Below are 11,512 nucleotides of genomic sequence, written 5' to 3' on the forward strand. Positions count from 1 at the left end.
CATTTTCATTTCCTTCTTTGGCCACTCAGGATCCCCCTGGAAGGCTCCTTTTTGGAGCTGGGGAGGGAAGCCCATGGACTTGTGGGCCAGGAGCTCATTGGTGGCAGCAGCAGATGAGTCCCAAGTGCCAGAGGCATCGCGTGCGGGCTGGGGACATTGGCTCAGGGCGCTCCTGTGGGCTTGTTTGCAGTCCCGTGGGCAGGAAGGGCCCAGCTGCTCCCAGCCCTGGAATCCTCGCTCTGATGCCAAAAGGTCACCGAACGTGACAAAGTGCCACGTCCCCTCTCTCCCACCCTCCACCCTCTCTGTGATCCACACTGGTCATTGTCCCTGCGGGTGTGTGAGCAGCGCTGGTGCTGTTGACTCTCTTCCCCCTAATGCTGCTCTGAGGAACCCTTAGTGCTCTTCTTGGGGCTCCTTGAGACCCTGCACTCTCTCTGGTGCTTCCCCACCCCCTCCAACCACCTCAGTGTGTCCTGGCCCTTGTCCTGGCCCAGGCTGATCCAGCCTTGCCCTGCCAAGAGGTGTCTCTGAGTGTCCTTGCAACACACGAGCCTGCAGTTGCCCATGTGCAGACAGGGCTGTTTGCTTGCCCTTGTGTGTGGATTGGAGCAGTGGGAAAGGAAATTCCACACAGGCATGAGGAACAGCTCTTCTCCTGTGAGCGTGGCCAAGCTCAGCAGAGTCGCTCTGGCAGCTTGTGGAGTGTGTGAATGTCCTTAGAGCCCCTCAAACCCACACGGGGCAATGTCTTGATCAATGTGCTCTTGTTGTGCCTGCTCTGAGCAGGAGGGTTAAACCTCACCATCTCCAGAGTTACCTCTCAGCCTCAACAGTTCTGGAATTCAGGGTGATTGTCCTCTCATTGACCATAATGCTCAGGGTGCTGGTACACTTCTGAGGAGGCAATGAGCTCCTTTTGGAGTTCTGCAGCCCAATTCATGCTCTACCAGCGCACCTGGGCTGAGATGTTCCTGCTGTCAGTCATGGTTTACCACTGACCCGTGGCCTGTGCCAGCCTGAGGGTCTCCAGTGTCAGGCAGGGGAAGGTCTGTGCCATTGTGGTGGCAGCTCTGAGGGCTGGGACCATTCTGACCTTCTGGTCGCCAGTGGTTCTCACCCTCAATATTCCCAAGGGTATCCCCAGAGTCACTGACTGTTCTTCTGAGAGGGGCTGCCTGTGCTGAGAGCTCCTGGACTCATCTGCTTCTTGTCTACAAGAGTAGCAACAATTTCCTCATGTGCTCCCTGGCCTTGTGGGGCTGTGGTGGGGAGATTCATCTCTCCAGCTGGCAGCAGATGTGAGAAGAGAGACACAAGGCATTGCAACTTGGCTGTGCTTGTGCTGGCCTTGTTAGCATCGATCTCACCCCCACCAGTCCCAGCTTCTCCTGGGACAGAGGAGTATCCATGTCCAACAGAGCTGGTGCTGTCTCTGCTCAGCCAACAGACAGGAAGGAAAAAGGGAAGGCAAGGCAACACCAAGGAAAATCAAGGGAAGGGAAGGGTAAAGTCAGTCAAGGCAAGGCAGTGCAAGGGAAGGGAAGGTGTAGAGGTCTGCCAAGGATTATTGTTCATGAGATGTTTTCCATCCACAGGGATATCCAGGCTATGTCAGGAATTGTGTGGGTGTAACAACTCTATGAAAGATTACTCTGATGAAACAAGTAATTGGCAGGCAGTGTGGTTGTCTTGATCACAGAGTACGTGGCTTCTGTGGTGAAGAGGTGGCTGCTCTGGCGGTGCAAGGTGGGGCAGCTCAGCTCAGGCTTCCTTGGGGTGAGGTTCTCAGTGGTGGGACTCTGTGGGCATCTCATTCTGCCCCCAGCAGGGCCACATGGCAAGGAAAGCCCACCTCACTCTAAAGGGATGCTCACGAGGCAGGGGAGCTGGGAAGGTGCTTGTCAACCGCTGCTCAGAGACAGAACTCTCTGCTCAAAACCGTTGGCATTGGTCCCAGTTTTTCCAGCCACTCCACTTTGTGGTGATGGCAGTGGGTAGTTCTGATATGGAAAGGCCTGGAGAAGAGTTGTGGAGTAACCCCAGTTGGCATCTCAGCCCACACAACAATGACTCACTACACCAGGGTGGGACAGGGGAGGGAGTCAGAGCAACGAAAGTGAGAAAACCCATGAGTGGAGATGAAGATGGGTGACGGGTAAAGTAAAAGCTGTGCACACAAGCAAAGCAAATCCAGGGATTCATTCAGCACTTCCCAAATGCAGGCAGGTGTTCAGCCAGTCCCAGGACAGCAGGGATCCATCCTGCAAAATGGTTAAATGGGAAGACAAATGGCATCACTCCAAATATCCCTGCTATGCTTCTTCCCTCAACCTGATATGCTCAGCATGATGTCACAGGATATGGAATATCCTTTTGGGCAGTTGTGACCTGCTGTTCCAGCTGTGTCCCCTCCCCACTTCTTGTGCACCCACAATCTACTCACTGGTGGGGAGATGGTTCTGATAAGCAGAAATGGCCTTGATGTTGTGTAAGCACCAATCATCAATAGCAAATTATCTCTGTTTGATCAACACTGTTTTCAGAAACAATCACAAATGTATGCCCAGACCATCTACTGGGAATTACATGAACTCTATCCCAGCCCAAACACGCTCAGGAAGTCCTAAAGAAGAGAATCAACAATAAATCCATGGCTGCTCAATTCTGCAGTACAGACAGTTCCATGCTGGATGTCATTTGCAGTCTTCCTGGCATTGCCAGTGTGCTGCCTTTACCTCTTGCATACAGATTACAACCTGTGTCATGAACAGTGCCTTCAGCTCCCTGGCCTTCTTTTAGGTAGGAAAGAGAGAGCTGTCCTGTGAGCAGAAAGTCTTGGGAAGAGGGAAATAGAGCAGGAAGTCCCCAGAAGGGCTGGATGGAGAGGGCGAGATCAGGATTTGGATTGGTGCAGAACATCTGTTCTAATCCTTGTGCTCTCACTTTCTCTTCCTTTATGGTATACCTCCCCTGCCACACCTGCTTTAGAGATCTCCTCTCTTTTCATGCCTGACTGCAAAGACTCTGTTGCACGACTTTGTCCAGTCTTTCCCATCCTTGCCCAGTGGTCCTCGTTCATCACAGACAACCAGAACCAGAGCTCTGCCTGCAACACAAAGCAAGCAGCCAGCTGTTCCTCCCCACTGGAGGAGTTCTTTCCTACTCAAGCCTTTCCAATTTGGGCCCTCACGCCCTTGGATCTCCCCACAGCTCTGCAGTCACTCTGGAAACACTCGGGGCATTATCACCAGAGCCCACATCAAAGAGCAGCAAATGGCAATGCTCCAAAGGCAGGACAAGCTCAGCAGCCCTTCTGCAACACCTTGCATCTGCCCTCTGGCAAACAAGAAACCTCCTGAGACATCAGGTCAGGTCAGTAGGCTGCTGCTTAAGATTCCTAAGAGTCCTGAACATCTCCTGAAGATGTCACGGGTGTTTTCTCCTTCATGAAGGAAAAATGATTCAAGCACAGCTTTCTCTGGTGAATCCCCAGTGTTGTTTTGCCCTCACCAGTTTGCAGGTGACAGCAGCTGTTTTTGAGTCAAAGCCCACAGGTGGAGCAGGAGCCTTTTGCCTCTTGCCCAAAGTCCCCACCTTCCAGCCTTCCTCACCCTGACACCTCCCTGGGCCACCTGCTTGGCCATGGTCTCCACCTGCCCTGCCCTGCTCTGTGTCCCCAAGGACACAGGCACCAGCACCCAGCACTGCAAGCAGATCCACTCCAGCTTTCCCTGCACAAGGAGGGCAGGATTTCTTGGCATTTCCCCCTTGTCCCAAAGATAATGCTCTTTGGAACTTCTCAACAGTGAGGAGGGAAGAGGCAGCCTTGCCTGCAGGGCCTGGCAGTGCTGAAGAGCACCAGCCATGGGGTGATCACCACATGCTGTGGTGATGAGAGCCAGGTACCTACAGACTTTCTCAAGCTCACGGGCAGGGCATTGCACACAAATTTGTCCATGATGTGCATTCAAGGACATGGATCACACCCAGAGTGCCCCCAGCAAGCAAAAATGCCCCCCCATGACCGCCTGTGCATTCAACAAGCACAAGTGTGGCAGGGCTGGAGCACCCCAAGGCACCTCAAGGATCCAAACATGGATGGGTTGAAGATCCTCAGTCATGGCCTAAAGAGTGGAGGAAGCCAAGCAGCTTCTGAGAAAGAAATGTTGAAACTTAGCAGTGCAGTCCACCTGCCTGGAAGAGAAAGAGCAGCAGCAATCAGACAGGGCTGGGAGGGAGAGAAGGAAAAGGACATGGTTTGTTCTCACACATGGGAGTCACTGGGTGTCTGGGCAAGGACTGCAGGGCTGAGAGGAGATTCGTCTTTTGTATCAGTGGGGCTGAATCACCAACCCAGCAGTAGCCCAGGTCACAGGGCATTGACAGGAGTCAGGTGCCAGTCCTGTGCAACAGAGCACTGGGGACAGGGGGGACTCTGAGCACCTGACAAACTCACTCCCCAGTAGAGAAGCCCTTCAGTCCTTCAGCCTCAGGAATTCACCCTTGGGGGAATTCTCTGACCTGTCTTTCTGCCCTCAGCAGTCCAGGGTGAGGGCACCTCTTCTGAAGGAGCAGCTCTGCAGGTAGAACAGCAGTTCTCCTCACGCATGGCAAGCCTTGTTTGTCTGCTCAAGGATGGCAGGGCTGGAAGGAGCTTGGCTTTGCCTGCCCAGCCAGCTGGCCTGCCAAAACCCCACAGGAGTGGGCCAAGAGGGGACTCCAGCCTGCAAGGGAGCACTCCAGGACTTTGGACACGGTTTCTGGCAGCAATGACATCTCCCACAGTGGAAATTTGGAATTCTCAGCAGCCGTCAGAGGAAATATCCATGGGGGAATGAACATAAAGCCAGCAGCCAAAAGTTCACAATGCAGGAATCTGAAACACAGGTCATATAATTATCTGGTGTGTTTTGCAGCTCATTTCAAGAAATTATTACTTCCAGAAGAGAAAACCTCAAGGCCTGGAGCAGTGAAGGACCAGGCCAAGTATTAAACTCTCCCATCTCTTCAGTCCTCCTTTCCTCATTGGGAAATGCATGAGGTGGAAACTCTGTTCTCTTCCCTCAGAATATGGTCTTGCTAAACAGATCCTGTGCTGTGGGCTAGAGAGAAGAGTTCCTGGGTGGGGTTATTATTTGTAGAGCCCTTGGGACCTGAAGGCAAGCATTATATGTGCCTTCCTACATAGCAGCTGACAGAAATAAATGGGCCTACCCCAAGAGCTGCCTGTGCCATCCCACAGGAGGAAAGCAGCTCTGCTGGCCATGACTCTGCCCTGACAGAGGTGCTGCCCTGGCTCTGGCTGGGCCCTGGGTGGCCACAGAAGTTCACCAGGGAGCCTTAGCCCTGGATGGAGAGGCTGTGAGCCTTGTGGCCCTGGCCATCTCCTTGTCTCCTGCTGCCTGAGCACTGCAGGTCCATTGCTGGGAAGAGCCAGCAGTTCCTGCCTGGCTGTGTCAGGAGCAGGGCCCTCCTGGGGCAGCCTGGCCCGGCTCTGAAGAGATGCAGCAGTTTACAAGTGTCTCTGAGTGCCTGCCAGGACAGCCAGGGGCCCTCTGAACAAGAGGCTTCTAAAGGCCCAGCTGTGGCCTGGCTGCACCAGTTGGAGGCTCCCGGTGCTGGAAAACCTCCTTCTGGAGCTGGGGAGTCTGGGGCCCAGCAGAGACAGCTGATTGTTTCCTCCAGCTGGGCACAGCAAGTGCTTTACCCACAGGACAAAGCGAGTAGAAGGGCTCCCTGGGGCAGAGCTGTGGGATCCCAGGCAGCCTCAGAGGGTTTGCTTCGAGCCTTTGGGCTGAGGTTTGGAGGCAGCTTTGTTGTGGCAGAGAGACGAAAACACACGGGTTGGCAAAGGTGACCTCCTGCTTCCTGGGATCTGCCTGGGCACTTCCCTGATGGGAGAGAGTGAACTGGTGCAGCTTTTCCCATCAGAATGGGTGGGACTGCAAAGGGCAGGGGACACAAGGGTGTCAGGCTGGGCAGGAGCAGAACTGGTGGGCCTGTCAATACTGAAGGGGAAAGAGGTGACTGGGGAGATGGAGTCCTCAGCTGGACACTGGTTGGGCTCCCCATCAGCTGCAGGGCCTTCCCAGAGGCTGAGGAGGGAGTTTGTGTTCGGGCTGCAGGCTCTGCAGGAGCCAGGGACACCTTGGTCAGCTGCAAGGGACAGTCTGTGGACAGGAGCCCACTGTTGGTGTCTCCCCCTTCCCTCCCCTAGCAAGGCCCTGGCTCTGCTCTGTGCCTGCCCCATCTGCCCAGAGTGACACCTTTCCCTCTGGCAGCTGGCAGAGCGTGGGGACAGGGAAGGACCACACAGAGGCACAGGCTGGGATGCAGCAAAACTTTAATGAGTGGAAAAGGTGGAAAGGAGGTGCTCTGAAAGGGCACCGTGGTGCAAGCAGCACCAGGGGGAGGTAGGAGGAGGCTCTGGCCCTTGGCCAGGGTGCAGTCAGACCTTGGATGGGGCTTAGAGCATGATCAGAGCCCAGGAGAGCAGAAAACAACAAAGAGACAGAGAAAGAAGATGGGAGGAAACAGGGGAGTCAAGCAAGGCCCGTGTTTTCAGAGAGCCCAGGCAGCCCTGGGGCAGGGCAGGTGGAGCTGTGGCTGCTCAGTCCCTCTGAGCACCATGGCCAAGGTCTCCGTGCTCCATCCATTTCTGTCTCCTGGGGGTCCTTGTGTGGGGCGTCAGCAGCAGCTTCAGCAGATTCTGCCGCAGGAGCGGTTGGTGATGCAGGAGAGGTCAAAGCCCCCAGAGTTGATGGGCACTCCATTGCAGCTGAGGATGCTGCCAACGGCAGCGGAGGTGGAGGATCCCACGGCGGTGTTCTGTGGGAAGGAGCTGAGGATGGGCCCGGGCAGGGTCACCACCACGGGGGAGGGTTCAATGACGACGGTGGAGCTCTGGCACTGCCTGACACAGCACTCATTGCAGCTGTTGGCCAGCGGGGTGGGCCCGCAGGGCTGGCAGCAAGGGTTGCAGGGCTGGTAGCAGGACATGTCTTTTGGGGCTGCAGAGGCACCTGGGAGAGAAGAAAGGGACAAGATGGGGCTGTAGGAGGAGCCGCCTGCCCACCATGAAGCAGCCAAGACACCGGCTGGGCTGGGAGGCTCTGCAGGGACCACTTCACCACTCTTGGCCTGACCCCAGCACTCAACAAGGACAGCCAGGCCCAGGAAAGCTCCTTCCTAGTCAAGAGCACAGGACTTCCCTCAGTTCCTTCAGCCCACAACAAGCCCCTCTCCACACCAAACCTTCTCCCCACTTCCCCTTCCAGCCCCAAGGCCACAACAGCACAGAGTTTCCAACTCACTTGTGTCCAAAGGAGAAGAAGTGCGATGAAGTGGGTGAGAGAGTGCAGAGCTGGGATGGCTTTTTTACTGGTCCTGCACTGCCCCAGGTCCAGGGGAAGCCTCTCTGGAAGCAATAATTTTCAGAGAAGCTCATCTGAAATGCAAAACACCCCAGCTAATGAGATGGACTGTGTTTTGGTTTCCTGTATGGCTGCATTTTCACATACTTCCTTGGCTTGTGGTCAGTGCTGCTACCTCTCTTACTCCTAAGGCACATGAAGGACACCAACAATTATTGTAAAATCCTGGCTAAAACCAATCTGTTTTGCAACTTTTGTTAGCCTTCCCTCATGTCCCTCACAATTTACATGAGCTTGTTCAGTACAGTCAGGACTAACCATGTTGACAGCAAATAAAAAACTCAACAGTAGCACTGAAGGAACTCTGGAGATGTTCAGGTTTAACCCCTCTGCTCAGAGCAGGCACAACAAGAGCACATTGATCAGGACATTGCCCCGTGTGGGTTTGAGGGGCTCTAAGGACATTCACACACTCCACAAGCTGCCAGAGCGACTCTGCTGAGCTTGGCCACGCTCACAGGAGAAGAGCTGTTCCTCATGCCTGTGTGGAATTTCCTTTCCCACTGCTCCAATCCACACACAAGGGCAAGCAAACAGCCCTGTCTGCACATGGGCAACTGCAGGCTCGTGTGTGCAAGGACACTCAGAGACACCTCTTGGCAGGGCAAGGCTGGATCAGCCTGGGCCAGGACGAGGGCCAGGACACACTGAGGTGGTTGGAGGGGGTGGGGAAGCACCAGAGAGAGTGCAGGGTCTCAAGGAGTCCCAAGAAGAGCACTAAGGGTTCCTCAGAGCAGGATTAGGGGGAAGAGAGTCAACAACACCAGCGCTGCTCACACACCCGCAGGGACAATGACCAGTGTGGATCACAGAGAGGGTGGAGGGTGGGAGAGAGGGGATGTGGCACTTTGTCACGTTTGGTGACCTTTTGGCATCAGAGCGAGGATTCCAGGGCTGGGAGCAGCTGGGCCCTTCCTGCCCACGGGGCTGCAAACAAGCCCATAGGAGCGCCCCGAGCCAATGTCCCCAGCCTGCACGCGATGCCTCTGGCACTTGGGACTCATCTGCTGCTGCCACCAATGAGCTCCTGGCCCACAAGTCCATGGGCTTCCCTCCCCAGCTCCAAAAAGGAGCCTTCCAGGGGAATCGTGAGGGCTAAAGAAGGATCTAAAAATGTAGCCGAACAGGAAACCAAAACACAGCCTGTCTCATTAGCTGGAGTGTTTTGCATCTCAGATGAGCTTCTCTGAAAATTATTGCTTCCAGAGGGGTTTCCCCTGGACCTGGGGCAGTGCAGGACCAGTATAAAAGCCATGCCAGCTCTGCACTCTCGCACCCACTCCATCGCACTTCTTCTCCTTTGGACACAAGTGAGTTGAAAACTCTGTGCTGTTGTGGGCTTGGGGCTGGAAGGGGAAGTGGGGAGAAGGTTTGGTGTGGAGAGGGGCTTGTTGTGAGCTGAGGGAACTGAGGGAAGTCCTGGGCTCTTGACTAGGAAGGAGCTTTCCTGGGCCTGGCTGTCCTTGCTGAGTGCTGGGGTCAGGCCAAGAGTGGTGTGATCGTCCCTGCAGAGCCTCCCAGCCCAGCCGGTGTCTTGGCTGCTTCATGGTGGGCAGGTGGCTCCTCCTACAGCCCCATCTTGTCCCTTTCTTCTCTCCCAGGTGCCGCTGCAGCCCAAAAGACATGTCCTGCTACCAGCCCTGCAACCCTTGCTGCCAGCCCTGCGGGCCCACCCCGCTGGCCAACAGCTGCAATGAGTGCTGTGTCAGGCAGTGCCAGAGCTCCACCGTCGTCATTGAACCCTCCCCCGTGGTGGTGACCCTGCCCGGGCCCATCCTCAGCTCCTTCCCACAGAACACCGCCGTGGGATCCTCCACCTCCGCTGCCGTTGGCAGCATCCTCAGCTGTGATGGAGTGCCCATCAACTCCGGGGGCTTTGACCTCTCCTGCATCACCAACCGCTCCTGCGGCAGAATCTGCTGAAGCTGCTGCTGACGCCCCACACGAGGACCCCCAGGAGACAGAAATGGACGGAGCACGGAGACCTTGGCCATGGTGCTCAGAGGGACTGAGCAGCCACAGCTCCACCTGCCCTGCCCCAGGGCTGCCTGGGCTCTCTGAAAACACGGGCCTTGCTTGACTCCCCTGTGTCCTCCCATCTTCTTTCTCTTTCTCTGCTGCCTTCTGCTCTCCTGGGCTCTGATCACGCTCTAAGCCCCATCCAAGGTCTGACTGCACCCTGGCCAAGGGCCAGAGCCTCCTCCTACCTCCCCCTGGTGCTGCTTGCACCACGGTGCCCTTTCAGAGCACCTCCTTTCCACCTTTTCCACTCATTAAAGTTTTGCTGCATCCCAGCCTGTGCCTCTGTGTGGTCCTTCCCTGTCCCCACGCTCTGCCAGCTGCCAGAGAGAAAGGTGTCACTCTGGGCAGATGGGGCAGGCACAGAGCAGAGCCAGGGCCTTGCTAGGGGAGGGAAGGGGGAGACACCAACAGTGGGCTCCTGTCCACAGACTGTCCCTTGCAGCTGACCAAGGTGTCCCTGGCTCCTGCAGAGCCTGCAGCCCGAACACAAACTCCCTCTTCAGCCTCTGGGAAGGCCCTGCAGCTGATGGGGAGCCCAACCAGTGTCCAGCTGAGGACTCCATCTCCCCAGTCACCTCTTTCCCCTTCAGTATTGACAGGCCCACCAGTTCTGCTCCTGCCCAGCCTGACACCCTTGTGTCCCCTGCCCTTTGCAGTCCCACCCATTCTGATGGGAAAAGCTGCACCAGTTCACTCTCTCCCATCAGGGAAGTGCCCAGGCAGATCCCAGGAAGCAGGAGGTCACCTTTGCCAACCCGTGTGTTTTCGTCTCTCTGCCACAACAAAGCTGCCTCCAAACCTCAGCCCAAAGGCTCGAAGCAAACCCTCTGAGGCTGCCTGGGATCCCACAGCTCTGCCCCAGGGAGCCCTTCTACTCGCTTTGTCCTGTGGGTAAAGCACTTGCTGTGCCCAGCTGGAGGAAACAATCAGCTGTCTCTGCTGGGCCCCAGACTCCCCAGCTCCAGAAGGAGGTTTTCCAGCACCGGGAGCCTCCAACTGGTGCAGCCAGGCCACAGCTGGGCCTTTAGAAGCCTCTTGTTCAGAGGGCCCCTGGCTGTCCTGGCAGGCACTCAGAGACACTTGTAAACTGCTGCATCTCTTCAGAGCCGGGCCAGGCTGCCCCAGGAGGGCCCTGCTCCTGACACAGCCAGGCAGGAACTGCTGGCTCTTCCCAGCACTGGACCTGCAGTGCTCAGGCAGCAGGAGACAAGGAGATGGCCAGGGCCACAAGGCTCACAGCCTCTCCATCCAGGGCTAAGGCTCCCTGGTGAACTTCTGTGGCCACCCAGGGCCCAGCCAGAGCCAGGGCAGCACCTCTGTCAGGGCAGAGTCATGGCCAGCAGAGCTGCTTTCCTCTTGTGGGATGGCACAGGCAGCTCTTGGGGTAGACCCATTTATTTCTGTCAGCTGCTATGTAGGAAGGCACATATAATGCTTGCCTTCAGGTCCCAAGGGCTCTACAAATAATAACCCCACCCAGGAACTCTTCTCTCTAGCCCACAGCACAGGATCTGTTTAGCAAGACCATATTCTGAGGGAAGAGAACAGAGTTTCCACCTCATGCATTTCCCAATGAGGAAAGGAAGACTGAAGAGATGGGAGAGTTTAATACTTGGCCTGGTCCTTCACTGCTCCAGGCCTTGAGGTTTTCTCTTCTGGAAGTAATAATTTCTTGAAATGAGCTGCAAAACACGCCAGATAATTATATGGCCTGTGTTTCAGATTCCTGCATTGTGAACTTTTGGCTGCTGGCTTTATGTTCATTCCCCCATGGATATTTCCACTGACGGCAGCTGAGAATTCCAAATTTCCGCTGTGGAAGATGTCATTGCTGCCAGAAACCATGTCCAAAGTCCTGGAGTGCTCCCTTGCAGGCTGGAGTCCCCTCTTGGCCCACTCCTGTGGGGTTTTGGCAGGCCAGCTGGCTGGGCAGGCAAAGCCAAGCTCCTTCCAGCCCTGCCATCCTTGAGCAGACAAACAAGGCTTGCCATGCGTGAGGAGAACTGCTGTTCTACCTGCAGAGCTGCTCCTTCAGAAGAGGTGCCCTCATCCTG

At 55.7% G+C, this 11,512-nt stretch overlaps 2 protein-coding genes across 2 annotated transcripts; one reads left to right on the forward strand and one right to left on the reverse strand.

Annotated features, from left to right (window-relative positions):
• Positions 1-6,702: 6,702 nt before the first annotated feature.
• On the reverse strand, positions 6,703-8,440 carry LOC126642239 (feather keratin Cos1-1/Cos1-3/Cos2-1-like). The gene is made up of 3 exons (XM_050319653.1): positions 8,302-8,440; positions 7,301-7,420; positions 6,703-7,013 (listed from the first exon to the last, which is right to left on the reverse strand). Exons 1-3 carry the CDS (start codon positions 8,438-8,440, stop codon positions 6,703-6,705), a joined length of 570 nt encoding a protein of 189 aa, XP_050175610.1.
• Positions 8,441-9,059: 619 nt separating this feature from the next.
• Positions 9,060-9,359, forward strand: LOC126642227 (feather keratin Cos1-1/Cos1-3/Cos2-1-like). The gene has a single exon (XM_050319641.1). The coding sequence runs from the start codon at positions 9,060-9,062 to the stop codon at positions 9,357-9,359; it is 300 nt and encodes a 99-aa protein (XP_050175598.1).
• Positions 9,360-11,512: the final 2,153 nt, after the last annotated feature.

This window comes from Myiozetetes cayanensis, unplaced genomic scaffold (assembly GCF_022539395.1).
Source record: "Myiozetetes cayanensis isolate MyiCay16 unplaced genomic scaffold, myiCay2020 scf221, whole genome shotgun sequence".
Classification (NCBI taxonomy): Eukaryota; Metazoa; Chordata; class Aves; order Passeriformes; family Tyrannidae; genus Myiozetetes; species Myiozetetes cayanensis.